The sequence below is a fragment of the Macrobrachium rosenbergii genome, chromosome 1, assembly GCF_040412425.1.
Source record: "Macrobrachium rosenbergii isolate ZJJX-2024 chromosome 1, ASM4041242v1, whole genome shotgun sequence".
Classification (NCBI taxonomy): Eukaryota; Metazoa; Arthropoda; class Malacostraca; order Decapoda; family Palaemonidae; genus Macrobrachium; species Macrobrachium rosenbergii.
In genome coordinates this window covers 44,233,680-44,249,330 of record NC_089741.1, presented here as the reverse complement: position 1 = coordinate 44,249,330, position 15,651 = coordinate 44,233,680, and the positions used below count along the sequence as shown (strand labels likewise).

The following is a 15,651-nucleotide window of genomic DNA, read 5'->3' as shown; positions in this document are numbered from 1 at the left end:
TAGTGTAGTTTTTAGATGTCTGCTTGAAGCCTTGCTATACATTATAGATATTTCAGATGTATGATTTATTTACTTTGTGAATTGTCTGACTGAAATAATTTGATGGATTTATTTAATTTTCAGAACGATGCTCCCTCTTTACCCAGTTCCATCTTGGAAGGCCTTTTGCCCTCGGGAGAGGAAAATCCACTCTTGAGGGATGAAAATAGAGGCGATGTATCTCACGGGGGTAATGGAGGTACATTTCCTTCTCCGGCAGCTCCTGAAGGTTCTCCAGGTACTGCTGGCTGGAGATATGTATCTTGGCTGCCAAGTTTTAGCGTTGAGCAGAATCACACACAACTACCCCGCCATCATCAAGCGAATTCCCAGCCAGCATCTACTTCTCAACTTGATAACTTAGCCAGACAGGTAGAGTACGAAGCTCTTCTGTTCAGATTAAGCTCCAAGGTCCAAGACATTCAGACATGAAACTGGTATCAGCTTTTTATTGAAGTTATATTTGTTCCCATAGGAATACTAATCATTGCCTTTTATGTGGGAGTATTCCTCAGTGGCAGACTGGAATTGGTTGTTGAAACATGGTAACCTAGTAGTCAAGTGGTGGTAGATGGGTGAGTGGGGGAACCCATCTCACATACCAATAGAAGTGCTACTGCGAATTTTATAAGAGGCTGCCACACGAGCAGAAACCTTAGCTATGTAATTACTTGATAAGTATATATGAAACTTAATTTTATTATGAAAATATCATTTTTACTTTATGTATGGTGAATTACTGTGGTTTGTATCATGGATGTGTCTAAAAAGTGAACAGTGGAAATGTTAAGGATGTGAGTGAGCATGTGGTTGCTTCATGTCCTTTTGTGTCTGGATTCCCACAGATTTTGTTCATTCTGCGTAGGACGTACAGTCTTGACTTGCTGAGTATTAGGTTAGTCCCCTTCTTAGTGGAAAAGGTTAGGGAAGAATAAGAGTAAGGCTAAACAGCGTTCACCAGTGTTGTTAGGACAGAATACCTGCCCTTTGATACCACCGAATCCTTTCAGTTCCTTCCTCCCCAAACCTCCAAACTTCTCTGTGCTCTCTCCATGCATGCACCTCTGATTTGGTCTAAGGGGGTTATTTGCAGGAAGGTGGTTGACAGGATACCTCCCTCTCACGTTCCTCACTGGGCGGGTTGGCACGTTCTCGGCTAGCACTCCTGCTGGGCCTCACGATCAATTCTCCACGACGGCCAATGAAGAATTAGAGGAATTGGCTTCTGGTGATAGAAATTCATTTTCGGTATAATGTGGCTTGGATTCCACAATAAGCTGTAGGTCCCGTTGCTAGGTAACCAGTTGGTTCTTAGCCACGTAAAATAAGTCTAATCCTTCGGGCCAGCCCTAGGAGAGCTGTTAATCAGCTCAGTGGTATGGTTAAACTAAGGTATACTTAACTTTTTTTAACTCCCTTCTGATGGCAAGCCAGAGTATGCTGTAGACTCCACAAATAAAGGCCTGACGTGTGCATACTGGTCTCTTCCCAGGTGAGATCCAAGGGTTTTGCTTGACTTGCCACCTCCTACCCCTTCTATTTTGGCTTCTCTTGGAATGATGATGCACACAAGCAGGTATGCTACATAATCAATCTTCTTATCTTAGAGCTTCGTCTTAGAAGCTGAGACTCTCTCCACTCAACTTTTCAAGAAGGGGGATATTGTTGGTGTGTGGTGGTAAAGCTATAATCTGAACCCATCAGTTAATATTGACCAGGTTTTAGCTGCCGTTTTAACTTTTATCACCCCTTGTAAGGGTACTGTAGCTCTGAGGTTTCCCTGGGGAATACTCCTATGCGAAAGGCTCCAGTTTTTATACCTGGGAAAAAACAGATAATTCGAAAAATTTGTATCTAGAGTTATTTGTAAATTGTTATAATAAAATTTTTTCACTGTTACTCTAAGGAATAGTGCCAAAAGTAATTTATTGGCTAATCAAAGTGTAGTGCTGTCTTTTACTTTTATATGCATGAAAGAAAATTTATTTCATTTGGTTTTTCCATTTTGCAGGTACAACAGATGTTCCCAGATGTATTATATGCTCATATTTTAGAAGATCTCCGGCACACACATTCTCTTGAACTAACAATTGATAATATTTTAGAGCAACGAATGGTTAATCCACCACCCATGTTTTCAACTCATGATAGTTCAGGTACGAATCTTGATTTTTTTCTCTTTCTTACACTTATGCTCTCAGAACCATCAGTCAAATAGTGATAGGTTTAGGTGTAATATGTTCGGTCCATAACTGCTGCTGACTTGGACAGGCTTTGAATTCTTTGCCAAAATTTCAATCACTGCAAAAAGTTCCAGAGAGGAAGCTGTTTATTAAGCAAAATAATTAAAAGGAGATAAGCATTGATGTAAAGTTATTTGTAAAGCTACATGAAATATATATAGCTACATGCATTTCTTTATTTCGAAAACTGTACGTATCATAAGCTATTCTGACTGTGTGCCAAGTTGCCTATATACAGGGCAACTCCTTCTGGTGCCTATCTGTATCACCCCTGTAAATATCCATAAATTCTTCAAAAAATCTTTTGAGAAATAAATGACAACAAAATTGATTTGAGAAGTACTTGAATCATTTACTGCCATAACATATAACGGTGTTTTTTCTCATAACAATTTAGTTCTTAACAATTTGGTAACACTACAAAACTGCACTCAAACTCTCATTGCATACTTGTAGTTGAGGAAGATTTTATGAAAACTAGCATTATGTTGTTTGTTTACTGAACAAATCTCTACTTCTATTCCTGTATTGTTTCAGAAATGAATTGCTCATATTAAATTTTGAACAAAGACTAAAAGAAATGAATTTCTCATATTATATTTTGAACAAAGACTAAAAATCTGTACAACATATTTTTGGATTTATAGGCTGTGGAAATGGAAGAAATGCCATGTAGCTGTATGGATTCTCTGTAAAGATTGACATGTATCAGTTGATGCGCTATGTCTGAGAATTTGTTACCCATTTATTGTGTCGGATCATTTTTGTTTGATATATGAGATCTCTCCATTACACGCCAGGGGGACATATTTGTTTGTTTTTTTTATCTCTAATCTTGATTTGGGTCATGCATGGATTAGGCGATAGCCTAATCAATATGTTATTGAAACATCCCATCCTCTGTTTAAACTCTCTCCATACTCTCAGCTTTGATGGCCTTTCCTCCCCAGTCCTTGGATTGAAGGAGGTGGTGTGTGTGTGTGTATGTGTGTGCATGTTTATGTTATTCCTAGTCTCTACTCACTGCTAATGCGTCTTACGAGTACAGACTCTCTCCTTATGCTTATAGCTTCACTCCTCTCTATGAATGCGGCTCAAGTTTTTATTAAATTACTTTGAATGCAGTGTTGTTGACAGCATAACATCTGCTTCATTCCTATTTCCAATGATGGTTTCTGGGTCATTTTATGCTATGAATTCACTTCCCCTCATTATGAGTACCCATTTCCAGTCAGCTTTTACTTCGTTCATACCCTGTGGGTATTTTTTGATGTTGAGAATATATCACAGTCACAGGTATGCCCAACGGTGACCCCTATATCCTATGGGAACTTTGTCAACCACCGTTCTATTTACCTTTACCAGCGAGAATCATTCACCCTGCCTTCCATTGTAGCCTGGTTGCACCTCATAGTCTGCTGAATCTAACATTTTAGTGTGAACAATCTGGAATTCTTAATTTATATTTTAGATTGTTTCCCCAATTATAATCTCTCAAGAGCAGGTCTATCTTATACTTCCTTTTAAGACCCCAGTCATTTTGCTTCCTCTTGTTTCCTTGTTTTCTCGTTGTTATGCAAGTTAGGTACATGAGGTTACAGTTCAAGAGGGACTTAATCATTATGTATACTGTACAGTATGTTGCTTTGCTTTTCTACTGAAAGGAGAGACTCTAATCATAAGTTTAAACTGAAGATAAACAGACATCCAGTTGGCTACATGGAAAACTTTGACTATATTGTTGTATTATACGCTACTCATTTACCATTTTTCAGCTCCTTGTTTGGCATCAACCTTGAAGAAGATAGCCAGAACCTACTGAAAGAAGATGATGATTCCAAAGACGAAGAGGAAAATTTTGTTGATGCTCCAGTGATACCGCCATCAAGCATGTCCCTGAAGCCTCTCTTTCTTGATAGTCAGTCTGGTGTTTCAGAAGAATCCAGTGACACCGAGTCTGAAGGGTAAATTAGATTGCTTTGTTATTTATAGCCTAGAATACATTAAGATGCCTCATGTAAGCATTTTGATGTTTCATGGTTGCCCATAGGTACATTTTTTATTAGCATTAAGCTTCATAGAGAAATGTGACCTTTTACAATTTTTTTTTACATTTTATGGTAACAGTACCCTACTCAGTTTAGGTTGAGTACTAGTCTGTTCTATAAAAGGAGATGCTATGCTGAAGCAGTGACAATATTTTGAGTAAAGTAGGATAATAATTGAAAGAAGGGTGAAGAGATCACTAGAGATCTGGTAAGTAAGAGTTTTTCATGTCAAACCCAGGAATTGTAATTAGCCTCAATACCTAGAGTAAAATTTCCCCAGACCTATGGGTTCCCATCATTTGTTCTACTTAATAAACCAGAGGTTAAGGAGATACGACAAGATACAGGACTGTGACTCCCAGTCCAGGAAACACATGATAGCGACAGACGTGATAAACCTTAGCCAGTCACACTTTCCCCTCAGGAGTAGAACACCTTCAAATGTTTCTGCAGGAAGTTGATCTTACTTCTGAACTTGGAGTGGATTCTCTTTGGGGTGAGTTCTTTTCTGATGAACAATAACCCATCAGCTGGTCTCCTTTTATTATGGAGGGCCACCACTCTCCACATACAAATGTATTCTTACCTTGTAGCCAATTCAGCAGGAAAAGTGTGTCCCTGTTGACTCGGCAAGAAAGGGTTTTCAGTGGTGACATGTCACTTTCTGTGGAGCATGTGGCCCTGACCCTTCATTTCAGCCTTTCCCTCTGATGAAGTTCTGCTCTTGACATTAATTACAGTTGATCTGCTGGTGAATGTGATAATGACGGAGAGGGATGGGCCATTTTAAGACCTTTCAGGTCTGTCTAGTGCCAGACTCTAGGCTCTATGGTTTTGTGGTTCTTTGGAGCCTAACTTACTCCCAGAGGGTTTAGTCCATGGGTTGGTGAAGTTTACTTCTACTGCTACCAAAGCTGCTATCTTTAGGGTTCTCTGTCCTTGTCTGTTTCATTGTCTTTCAAATCTGCTTCTCAGCCAAAGTCTTGGTCTTACTTCAGTTGGTGTCAGCAGTTATAGTCTTCCCTCGCCATATTGCGGTTCACTCATCGTGGTCTCACTACATCACAGATTTTTTAATTAAATATATCTAAATTTGTATCACAGATTTTTCGCTGTATCGCAGGGTTTTGCGATTATTTATTATTATTATTGTGGTAAAATAAGCATTTTCTAGCTTAAAATTTTTATTTGCATGACTAAATACTTTTTTGTGATAAAGAAATTATTTACTAATGTTCAAATATTAATATTAATGCAAACAGCAAAAAATATATAGAATGCTAAATTAAAATTCAACAAAATCACAAAACAGCTTACCAATGTACGTAAACACCCCAGTTCAAAACAGTCTTTTAGTGAAAAAAAAATTTAAATAAAACTATTTCACTTACAGAATAAACTATATTGATCTATTATTATCGTAATATATGTATAAAAAAACATTGCGTCTACATCTTTAACATTTTGTACCGTAGGTTCGTGTTGCCATATTTTTTTCTTTCTCTGATTTACTGAACCATGCTTCAGTACAAGTTTAGTACTGTAGTTAACCCTATGATAATCACACATATAATAGTACACAAGAAAATATTTTATCACTGTTGATGTTTCATCTCTAATCACTGTAAAAATATTTAAAATCAAGGCTTCATCACATGGCAACTCTAGGTTACTGTATATTCTCTCATCCCCAGCTTGTCAAGACTTAGCCCCGTCCCAAGCTATTGTGCTGAGACTTCGTTTATATGTAGTAAACACCAGTTTCTCTCTCTCTCTCTCTCTCTCTCTCTCTCTCTCTCTCTCTCTCTCTCTCTCTCTCTCTCTCTCTCTCTTAATGAAACATGAGTTAGTGTTTCATAAACTTTTATGCACAAAATTAAAAATAATTCCATTAATAAATTCGTTTCCTTTAGCAACTAAAAAATTATTTTCCTAATTTGTTTGGTAGTAATGAGCAGCTTAAGTCAACTGATTCTCAGAACATAAACATTAGAAATATGGGACAATTTTTTTTTTTTATGCATATTACAGTGATAACAGATCAAAATAGTAGTTCAGTATACTAAATGGATTCTGTAAGTGAAATAACATATTAAGATGTTTACATTAATATTAGTATATGAAAATTAGTAAATCATTGTAACATGTTCTACATACAAAAGAGAATTTTTATCACTGTTGATGGTCTGTTTTGTGAACTATTACATAGGTTCAAGAGTATAGAAGGTGTTTAAGTGCATAGGAAGTGTTTATAACAGTGTGGGAAAGGGTTATAAGAGTGTGGGGAGGGTTTATAAAACTTCCTATATACATATACAGTAAATAATAATGTGAATACAGTAAACCTCCCATATTCTTAGTCTCATGATTCGCTGATTCACGTATTTGCGGATTTCTCTCTGGAACATTCCTACCCATTATTCGTGGAAAATTCGCCCATTCGCGGTATGTATTTTTACTGAGAAATATTCACTAATTGCTCTTATTTTCACATCATTTTCATGACTAAATGCACTTTTGTGATAAATCTGTGTTATTAAAATACTCAGGTGTAAGCATTTTGGAGGGTTTTTATTTTAAACTATCAAAATAGGCAGTTCTAAAGTGTTTTTAGGGTTTTAAGTATTCGGAGTTTTGGCTATTTGCGGGGAGCGGGTGCAGTGCGCATCCCCGCCAAATCTGAGGAGTTTACTTTATAAGGTCACTACTTCACGGATTTTTGCGTATTGCTGGGGCTTCTAGAACCTAACCCCTACGACAGACAAGGGACGACTGTACTTCAACCAGAAGTATTTGAATTTAAGGCTCTGTACTCTAGCCAGGCCACCATTTCTCCATTTTTAGTTGGACTCTTAGACCAGTGACGGCATGGGTCCACAGGACATAATTATATCTCACAGCCACATATCCAAATGACACAAAAAAGGAGGCAAGTGTTTAATGACTTCTTGAAGGTGAGTGTGATGCATGTGGATACCACTCACCTGTTTATCAGATAAAAGACTGCACAATCAGAGCCATTCAGACTACAAATTTGGGCTGTATGAGAGTGATGGGCTTTCATTGAAAAAAATTTAGTTTTTGTTAGTTCAGTATTTTTCTTGATTTCTGTTTTCAGAGTAGAATGCAGTCTGATAAAGCGCCATGGTTTTTTCTAAAAGATTTTTTATTGACAGGAGTGGTTGTGGAGTTGGGCTGTCAGGCGTAGGGGGAAGATTCAGCAAGTCACCTCGTGAAAGAGAGCAGATGCTAGCACAAAGGAAAACCGCACTTCTGTCAATAGCACGTCGACGATTTGTCACCAAAGTTAAGCCTGATGAGTGTGAAGAAGCAAAGGAATCTTTGGGTGATGGAACATCATTGGAGACTGTGGCAGTCTCAGAAAATGAGTAGTTACCTAAATAAATCAATTTTGCACTTGATTTTTGAACATTTTGAAGAGTTCATATATTGCTTTTGAAAAAGTGATTCACTTTTTGTGCTTCTCCATCTAAGCTTATGCTAATGTCATTGGAAAGGTGATAGTTTTTGTTTTGTTTTATAAATATATTACTCAAAGAAAAATAACAGAGTTTAAGAAGATAATATAGAACAAAGTGTATTTCAGCATCTGCAAGTTAGCGCACATTTGCTTAATGGCTTAAGAAGGGCTAGTTTTAGTTTTTTAGACTACAGATTATAGGGTTCTTAATTATCTAATAGAGTTTCGTCATGTAGAGGAACCAGAAATTGACTTGAGAGTCTTCGTAAATATACTGATTTTATCCATTAATTGAGAATTACTAATAGGCAGCATTTTTTGCTGTCACTGTACTGCCAAAAAAATGTAATTCACAAAAAAAGGCACCAGTATAAGTGATTGGAACATGGATCAAGTTTTTCGTTCCAGTCATTTTAATCGTTCTAATTCAGTGGAATAATTGGATTGCACACAGAGTTAATTAAAGTGCACAAACTTTTCATTTTGATGATTTACCCCAAGTTGATTCTGCTTTTAAGAGATATCTGTACATAGGTATATTTTTATCCAGATCATTTATTTTTTGGTTACTATTGAATTACCGGTATTTTTTGTCCAGTTAAAGTTTTGTGATTCTGTTGCTCTAAACACTTGCAGTGATTTTTCTTGTGTTCATGACTAGATTTTTCAGTTATTTTCATTACTTTCATTGCCACATGCTTTAGTTGTAAGTATTAAAGCAGTACCTTGGCTTGGGTGTTGCCAGAATTTTTTATCAGTACGTATAGACAAATATAAGTTGCTTTATCTTTCAGAAAATTAAGTTTTGGTTGGAGATCAGTATACAAGTTCACACTTCAAGAAGCTTATTCCTTAAATGTAAGGCATCAGATGGTTGGAAGTTTGGTATGTTCGACTCACTCTCTTTTGTTTTACGGTGGTGCTGGATTTGCTGTGTTTTATCGTAATAGTTTTGAGGGTATGAGCCCTATGTCTCACTGTGAGATAGACCCTAGAATGTGCTGTGGTAATGTTCTTATATTTTTTATAGAAATTTTATGGCTCGTTACTAATTTGAAAACTTCTTTCGTATTGATAACTATTCCCTTACTTTTTCTGAAGTGAAAAAAATTTTTGTTGTGTCATAGTTGCCCATTAGTATTTGACAAAGAAGAATTCTAATGGGTCTGATGCTTTTGTTGTTCCTACTTCTTTTAGGATTACCAAGAGGGTAATCCCTTTCCTAGTATTCAAGTGTGATTTTTGTTTTGGTATAGGATAAGCCACCTTGTTGTGACAGTGTATCACATCACAACCTGTGGTATGAAATGAATCAAGTTGATTATTCCCTAAAATTTAATGAGTAATAAATAAGAAATATGCACAATGTTGCAATTTGAATATGTTCTTCATTGTTTGTATGTCCTGTATTTTTATTTTTTAGCCCATGGGTGACAGAGACTACTGAAAGTGTTGTCTCATTGTGTCACCTTATGAATGTATTTTATTGTTATTAATATAATTCATGTTTAACATTCAGATCTCTACAGAAAAGAAATATGTATCTTTATTTTAAAACCTGCATTGTTGTGAAAACATTTATTAACAAGACATTGTGAGATGATGGTAAGTAAATATACCCTGTATTTGGAAGGTTTTTGCTTGCAAATTTGTCTTGAAATGTAATTTACTCAGAATGACCTTAAAGGACCCTTATATTATTGAGGGTTTCTATTTCTACTTTTTTGTGTTGAGGTTGATTTGAAAGGCACTAACATTTTATTCCTGCCTTGCATCAGGTGGATTTTTTTAATGGATATCACCACGGATGAAACATCATTGTAACATTCTCATTATGGCCATCCGAAATAATGCAAACAAATGCATTCTTGCCGTCATAACAGGGCAGTTGCTACAAACTGTGATTCTCCTGAAAATTTGTTTTCTCTTGTTTTCATTCATATGTTTGTATTTCTTCTATATATATAAAAAAAGACTTTCCTTCTGACACATCATTAGTCTTGATTTTGTATTTTGCTTACGTGAATTGTGTCAGACCTTTTGCATGAGTGTGTACCCAAGACAGTTTCAGTACGTTTTTCTGACATTGAGGTGACTTTTGAAACACACAGGCTTACACTCCTATCTCCCATAGGAATTTATAATGGTAATGTAACTAGGAGAAAAATTCTGAAACGAAGCACATGTTGATTTCCAGTACAGATGGCTAAATGGCATAAAGGCTCTAATGTAATTTTTAGAGTAATGAGTTTTTTTTCTTTTTTCAGAATGTTTTACTCGCCTGTTGTGAAAGCTCTTTTGCTTTTATTTTTATCTGAATCCAAAGTTCTTCTGCAGTGGTAACTGTATTAATGCAACTGGTGTAGCTCCTCAGAAGGGTGTGTTTCACCATTGTCCTCCTAATCTTTTTATTATGTGGGCTTTTGAACATTATTTTAAAAACGAGCTACCTCTTTGCTGTTCCCACCTCTTTCACACCCATATTTTTACTTCTGTTCTCTTCTTGTCAAGTAGCACTTCAAAACTTGGGATTAAAGGTGCTTTGGCACTTCTCGTCTTGTATTTAGTGTATATTTTTTTTCCGTTTCAGTCTTTATCTCATTATACAAGTGGAAATTATTGGTTTTTCCAACCATTTGCATGTGGTACGTGAAGTTCTGTGGTGTCTGGAAGTGAACTGCATTTCTTTTTGTTCTTTTGGGTAGTGCTTTATTGTTGGTTTAAAAGTAAAGGTAATTTTTTCATGAACTCATTTATTTGTATTGATTAAAAGTTCTAGGAAAAAGAATATTTCCATCCTCAGCATTGTTTGAAAGGAAATGATACTTGATGACTTTAAAGACCATTCTTGAATACTGACTAATGTGAATTGTGGTGGTTTTACTCACCATGGTAATCCATTGTTAGATGGGTTTTTCTCTAGGTACTTTGAGTATTCAGGACAGTTGGCCTTGAATTTTAGTAGTGCACATTGTACTTTATAGTTATATATGTCCAAGATTGTACATTCACTTAACTTTTGGAATCAAAATATGTATGTGCTTAAAAGTACTATATTACCTTGAAAAGGAGGCATTTTTACTATCCATTATTAGTATACTGTAGTACACAGTATGTTTTTTTTTATTTGTAATGTAATCTCTCATCTTGATTGTTTTACAGAGTTGATGTAATAGTTTTAATTGAAATTTTTGTGCATATTTGTGTCCATTAAGCAAACAAACCACGTTATATTTTTAACATAATGTTTTGTTAGTGGTAAAGAATAGTATTGAATTTCTATTTAGAAATAAGAAAAACACTGATTATAGTGGGTTAGCCCTTCTGCCACAAGAGTAGTCCTCATGATGCTACATTGCACAGTTTTGGTACTGCAAAGAAGTGTAACCAGTCACCCCCACGCTTTCTTCCTGTCACTGTCTTGCTTTTTATTCCAGTATTCCCTGTGTTTTTGTAAAACAATCTTATTTATTGATTGTCTTTGAAAAGTAAGGTGAACTTAATTTCAGTAGCGTGGGGTAAAATGTTATCTGTTTATAACCCCAGCTAAATTCCCTACTTAAATTTGTCTCTGTTGAGTTTTGTTGCTAGAAAGTGTTTTTGGAATTGCATTTTGCTCTTTTTGTAATGCTAGCATTACCAAGACCTACAGCAAGCAATGGATTCTCAAATAGTGCTATGATTGCATTTGCATTTTGTGGTATTGGATGAAGCCATGTGGTAACTTTGTGAGCTTTTCTCAAGATTGGCAATCTTGAATATATTTTTCCAGAAAGGTAAGAATGCTCCAGGCTCAGAATGCATTTCTTCATCTGGGGCAATTTGGGCCAGGTTTTATAAGATGAGGAAGACCGACTCCAGCAATTATTTAATCTTTTTGGACTTAAAAGTTGGAGATATTGGGCACTTGGCTGTTTGTTTTCTTTTTAAACAGTAAGTTCCATTTATGACCAAAGAGGCTTGGGCAGAACTGGGTGAGAGTGTTCATTATTTGACTAGGATGCTCTCCAAGAGGTAATTCGCTAATACTGGTGGTATAATCAAGAGAGTTCATGCTTTCCAGTAACATCAGGAGTAGCAAGTGAGTTCAAGAAATCTTTGACAACCTTTAATTGCAGGGTTTGATCCCAGAGTCCAGTTTCATTGGGTTATGCTGAAGCCCAGCAAGAGCAAATTCAGGACTGTCAGTAGAAGTAGGCTGGAACTATTTTATTGATCACTGACCTCATTCCTTCTTAATGTGGTTATCATAAACATTTTTACAGCAACTTTCCCGTTATAGAATGAAGAGTTCTCTCCTTCCTCTTCTGTCTTTCTGATTCAACTCTTTATCAGACCTACGTTTTCACTTGTCCTCTTTTTTCCTGGGTCTTCCTACAGGTCTTTGCCCTGCTGCTGCTGTATCTGTATCTATGGCTCTTTTGATCAATAGTTCTGCACCCCTTCTCAACAAGTTTCAAAACCATCTTGATCTTTGAGAGCTCAGTTTTTTCTTTCGGTCTCTTGGTAACACATCACTCCAGTAGACTTCATTCGTATTATAATTGAAAAGTGTGACCAGATCATTGAGTAAAAATAATTTAAGAGAGTCTCTCCCACTGTATTATGGTTGTGAATCTCAGCTTTCTGTGGTCACACTTCAAAATTCCTCCATTTTCCTCGTCAGTGTCCATGTTTCTGCTGCTTAGAGCAGTACAGGCCATACGTACCTGATGCAAGACTTTTCTCTCTCTACTAACGGGATATTTTTATTTACCAGTAGTCTGGCTATCTCCATTTCATCCATGTTACAGCTACTTTTTCTTACTGTTGTCTCAGCTCCTGTTTCGTTGTTTAGTGTGTCTGCCAGGGAGCAGAAGTGCTCTATCTCTGCCTAGGTATGGAGGATGTACACAAGACCTTATTTTCATTTGGAGTGGGCTGCAGTTCTTATTGTATTGCTTTCTCTGAAAGTAGCAGTTTACAGTAAGAATAATTCTGTCTATGATATGGACACCAGTCTCTCTATCCTAAACAGAAAGTGATAAGTATGGCAGCTTAGACAAAAGAGCCCTTTTGTTGGTGGGGAGGGCTCACCCAGTGCAATCACTTCATTTGTTTTTGAATGGGAGCCTTGTGCTCTGTTTTACACTTTATGTGTAATGGCACAAGTAAAGTAAGAGGGTTTTTATATATGGAACGTAACTATTTTGAACCATTGCTATAAAGTCTCTTAGCACATGTCTTTGTTTTAATTATCATCATCATTGGTTTGTTATTGAATGGTGATGAGAGTAAGCAAAATTAAGATAAAGCATTGATTGTTTTAACAATGCATAAACCAGTTTTTTCATATTGATAATTTATTTACGCTGAGTAAAGCAATGTGTAGATTAGTTAGTTCATGGTTTTCAAATCTCTTAATGATTAAAAGGTTTGACCATTTTAAAAAAGAAAAAACACAAGTGGCCAAATTGTTCTCTTCTGGTATTTGTACGGTGTTATAGGAACGAAGTAAGAGTGGATTGCCATTAGTTATTAGGGCATTGATAAATCTAGCCTGGCAAAAGTAGCTGACAGGAAAATAACTATAGTTTTATCTAAATGCGTAGGATTTTAAATTGCTACCAGAATAGTGAAAGCAGGAAATTTTTACAGCTTAAGCAGTATTGTTTTGTATGATATGTGTGGTGATGTATGTGGCAGCCAATAGCCCAGGAACTTGGTCAAGTGCAGATGTTGGTTTTAATCAGGTAATCAGCACTCACTGTATGGCATTAAGGCATGAGTAAAAGTGTGTTATGCACAATGAACATGAAAATTATTTCAAATTTTACATATTTGGCGATGAGAATGGAAGTACTTTGGAGTTATGAAGAATAACTTAGTGTATCTACAAGAAAATTAGATATCAGTTGATCTTGAACATGGAACAAGATAACTGTGTCAAGCAGAAATCATGAATTTGTTGTGTGTGTGTGCTTGGTGCACATTTCATCATTTCAGTGACTTGAGGTCAATATGTTAAATTCATATTTTAACCCTGTGAGATTCTGATCATATTATTTGCAGTCATTCAAATGGCAACCCTTGACATTTGCTCCCTGTAAATGGCTGTGGATAATTTTTTCGAACTTCAGCTGGTCTTTTCAAGGCTTGATTTTGTTGGCTTCAAAATGACACCATTGCCAGCATTATGCCATGAAAAACTTACAACAAACTTTAAAAGAGAAATATGTGTTTGTTAATCAGTGTAATTTGCCACCAGCTTTGTGGCCCCCACAGAATCTCAAAGGGTTACAGTACTATAAGAGAATTTTATCTTGATGGCATTCCCATTTTATTGTTCATATTGTGGGCTGCTAGAAATTTCAACCTTGAGCTCTCAAGGTTTGAAGGTTAAGGTGTCGAACAGATCTTCCAGGTACTTAGTAGTTGCATGTAGGAAGTTGCTTTCTTGATGGCCATACTTTTATTTTTTCACTTACCAGTCATTTTTGATGGCTTTTCAGGCTGAGCAGTCAAGGGTTTTGAGTTTGGTAAAACTTGATTATCTAATTATACAAAAGGCATTTGTGTGGGAGATACTGTTTTTCTTATTTTCTTTTGCATATGTTATGCAAAGTAATGTTTTTATTATGTTGTGAAGTCTTCTGCAGGAGCTTTTGTAAAGCTGTTGTGTAAATAATACATTTATTCACTTGGGTATACCCGAAATGCTGAGGGTGTTTAGCATGTACAGTACTGTAACATATTTGAATGTGTACAGTATGTTTATCATTCACTTCATATTTTTAATCTTTCTCTTTTGTAATGAAAATTATTTTTGTGCTGTATTGCATTCTCTCCCATTGTGTGATGATGATGAGCATTCCTATTGTGGAATGTCATGCAATTTGAGCATGTTGTTTTATTATGATTCTCTAAACCCCAATTTGTCTCTTTAGACCTGTTATAATACTTTTTATTTTCTATCTATCATTGCCATCACATTAACTGCATTTTCCCCTTGATCATACTTGAGCTGGACTTCATTTTTTTTAATATGATGAGTGACGACTATATGAGTCTTAATATTAAGAATAAATTTTCACGTTTTTAATTCTCTACTATTGCTACAATTTTCAGCAGGCATTTAAACTTACTAATAGCTTTGAAGAGGAATTCATCCATGACTTGTTAATTAGGACATTAAAGTCATCATTGTTCCTTAAAATTTTCCAATTTCTTACCCATATGATTTTTTCAAGAACTTGTAAACAGTGATTTAGAGACATTTTAAATATGCTTTAAGAAAAGTGTGATGTAGATTCCTGAATTGTACTGTTTTCAGGAGTATGGAACTTAGATAGCATAATGAAAAAGAAACTTATCAGTAGGTATAAATAACGCACATGATTGTACTGTGTATGTGATATTGAGGATAGGTCTCCATAGACATAGTTATGGTTTGGTCTTGTGCCACTGCAGTAGTCAGTCTTGCTGGGAAAGCATACCAGTTTCAGTTTTAGGGAGTGGTACCCTAACAGTTTCCCCATTCCAATAGAACATCCTATTGCCATTAATCTTTTATATACAGTATTGTTATTGTACCATGCTTTTTTTTTTTTTTACTACTTTATATAAACATTATATCCCTAGCTGGAACTTGACTATGTTTTAACCAATGATCATTAACTCCTATAGGCATTTTTTCTTTTGTGGAGACATTTGCAAGAATTATGTTCTCTTTGTATTTGCTATGTAAATAAAAGTGTATTTGTATGCTCTTCTATTCTTCACTTGAACCCCCTTCAAGTGGTTATGCAATGAAGCTTTGAGGCAGTACTAAGTGCTCTTTGCTCTTAGGCCAAAGTTGCTT

General features: G+C 35.9%; 1 protein-coding gene across 1 annotated transcript in view; it reads left to right on the top strand.

Annotated features, from left to right (window-relative positions):
- LOC136830795 (E3 ubiquitin-protein ligase AMFR-like) overlaps positions 1-15,554 on the top strand; it is a 36,467-nt gene extending 20,913 nt beyond the window's left edge. Inside the window, exons 7-10 of the mRNA XM_067090755.1 lie at positions 124-411; positions 2,051-2,194; positions 4,056-4,246; positions 7,507-15,554. Of these exons, the coding sequence (XP_066946856.1) occupies positions 124-411; positions 2,051-2,194; positions 4,056-4,246; positions 7,507-7,723 (840 nt within the window). The 3' untranslated portion in view covers positions 7,724-15,554. The remainder of the gene's footprint in view (positions 1-123; positions 412-2,050; positions 2,195-4,055; positions 4,247-7,506) is intronic.
- The last annotated feature ends 97 nt before the right edge of the window (positions 15,555-15,651 follow it).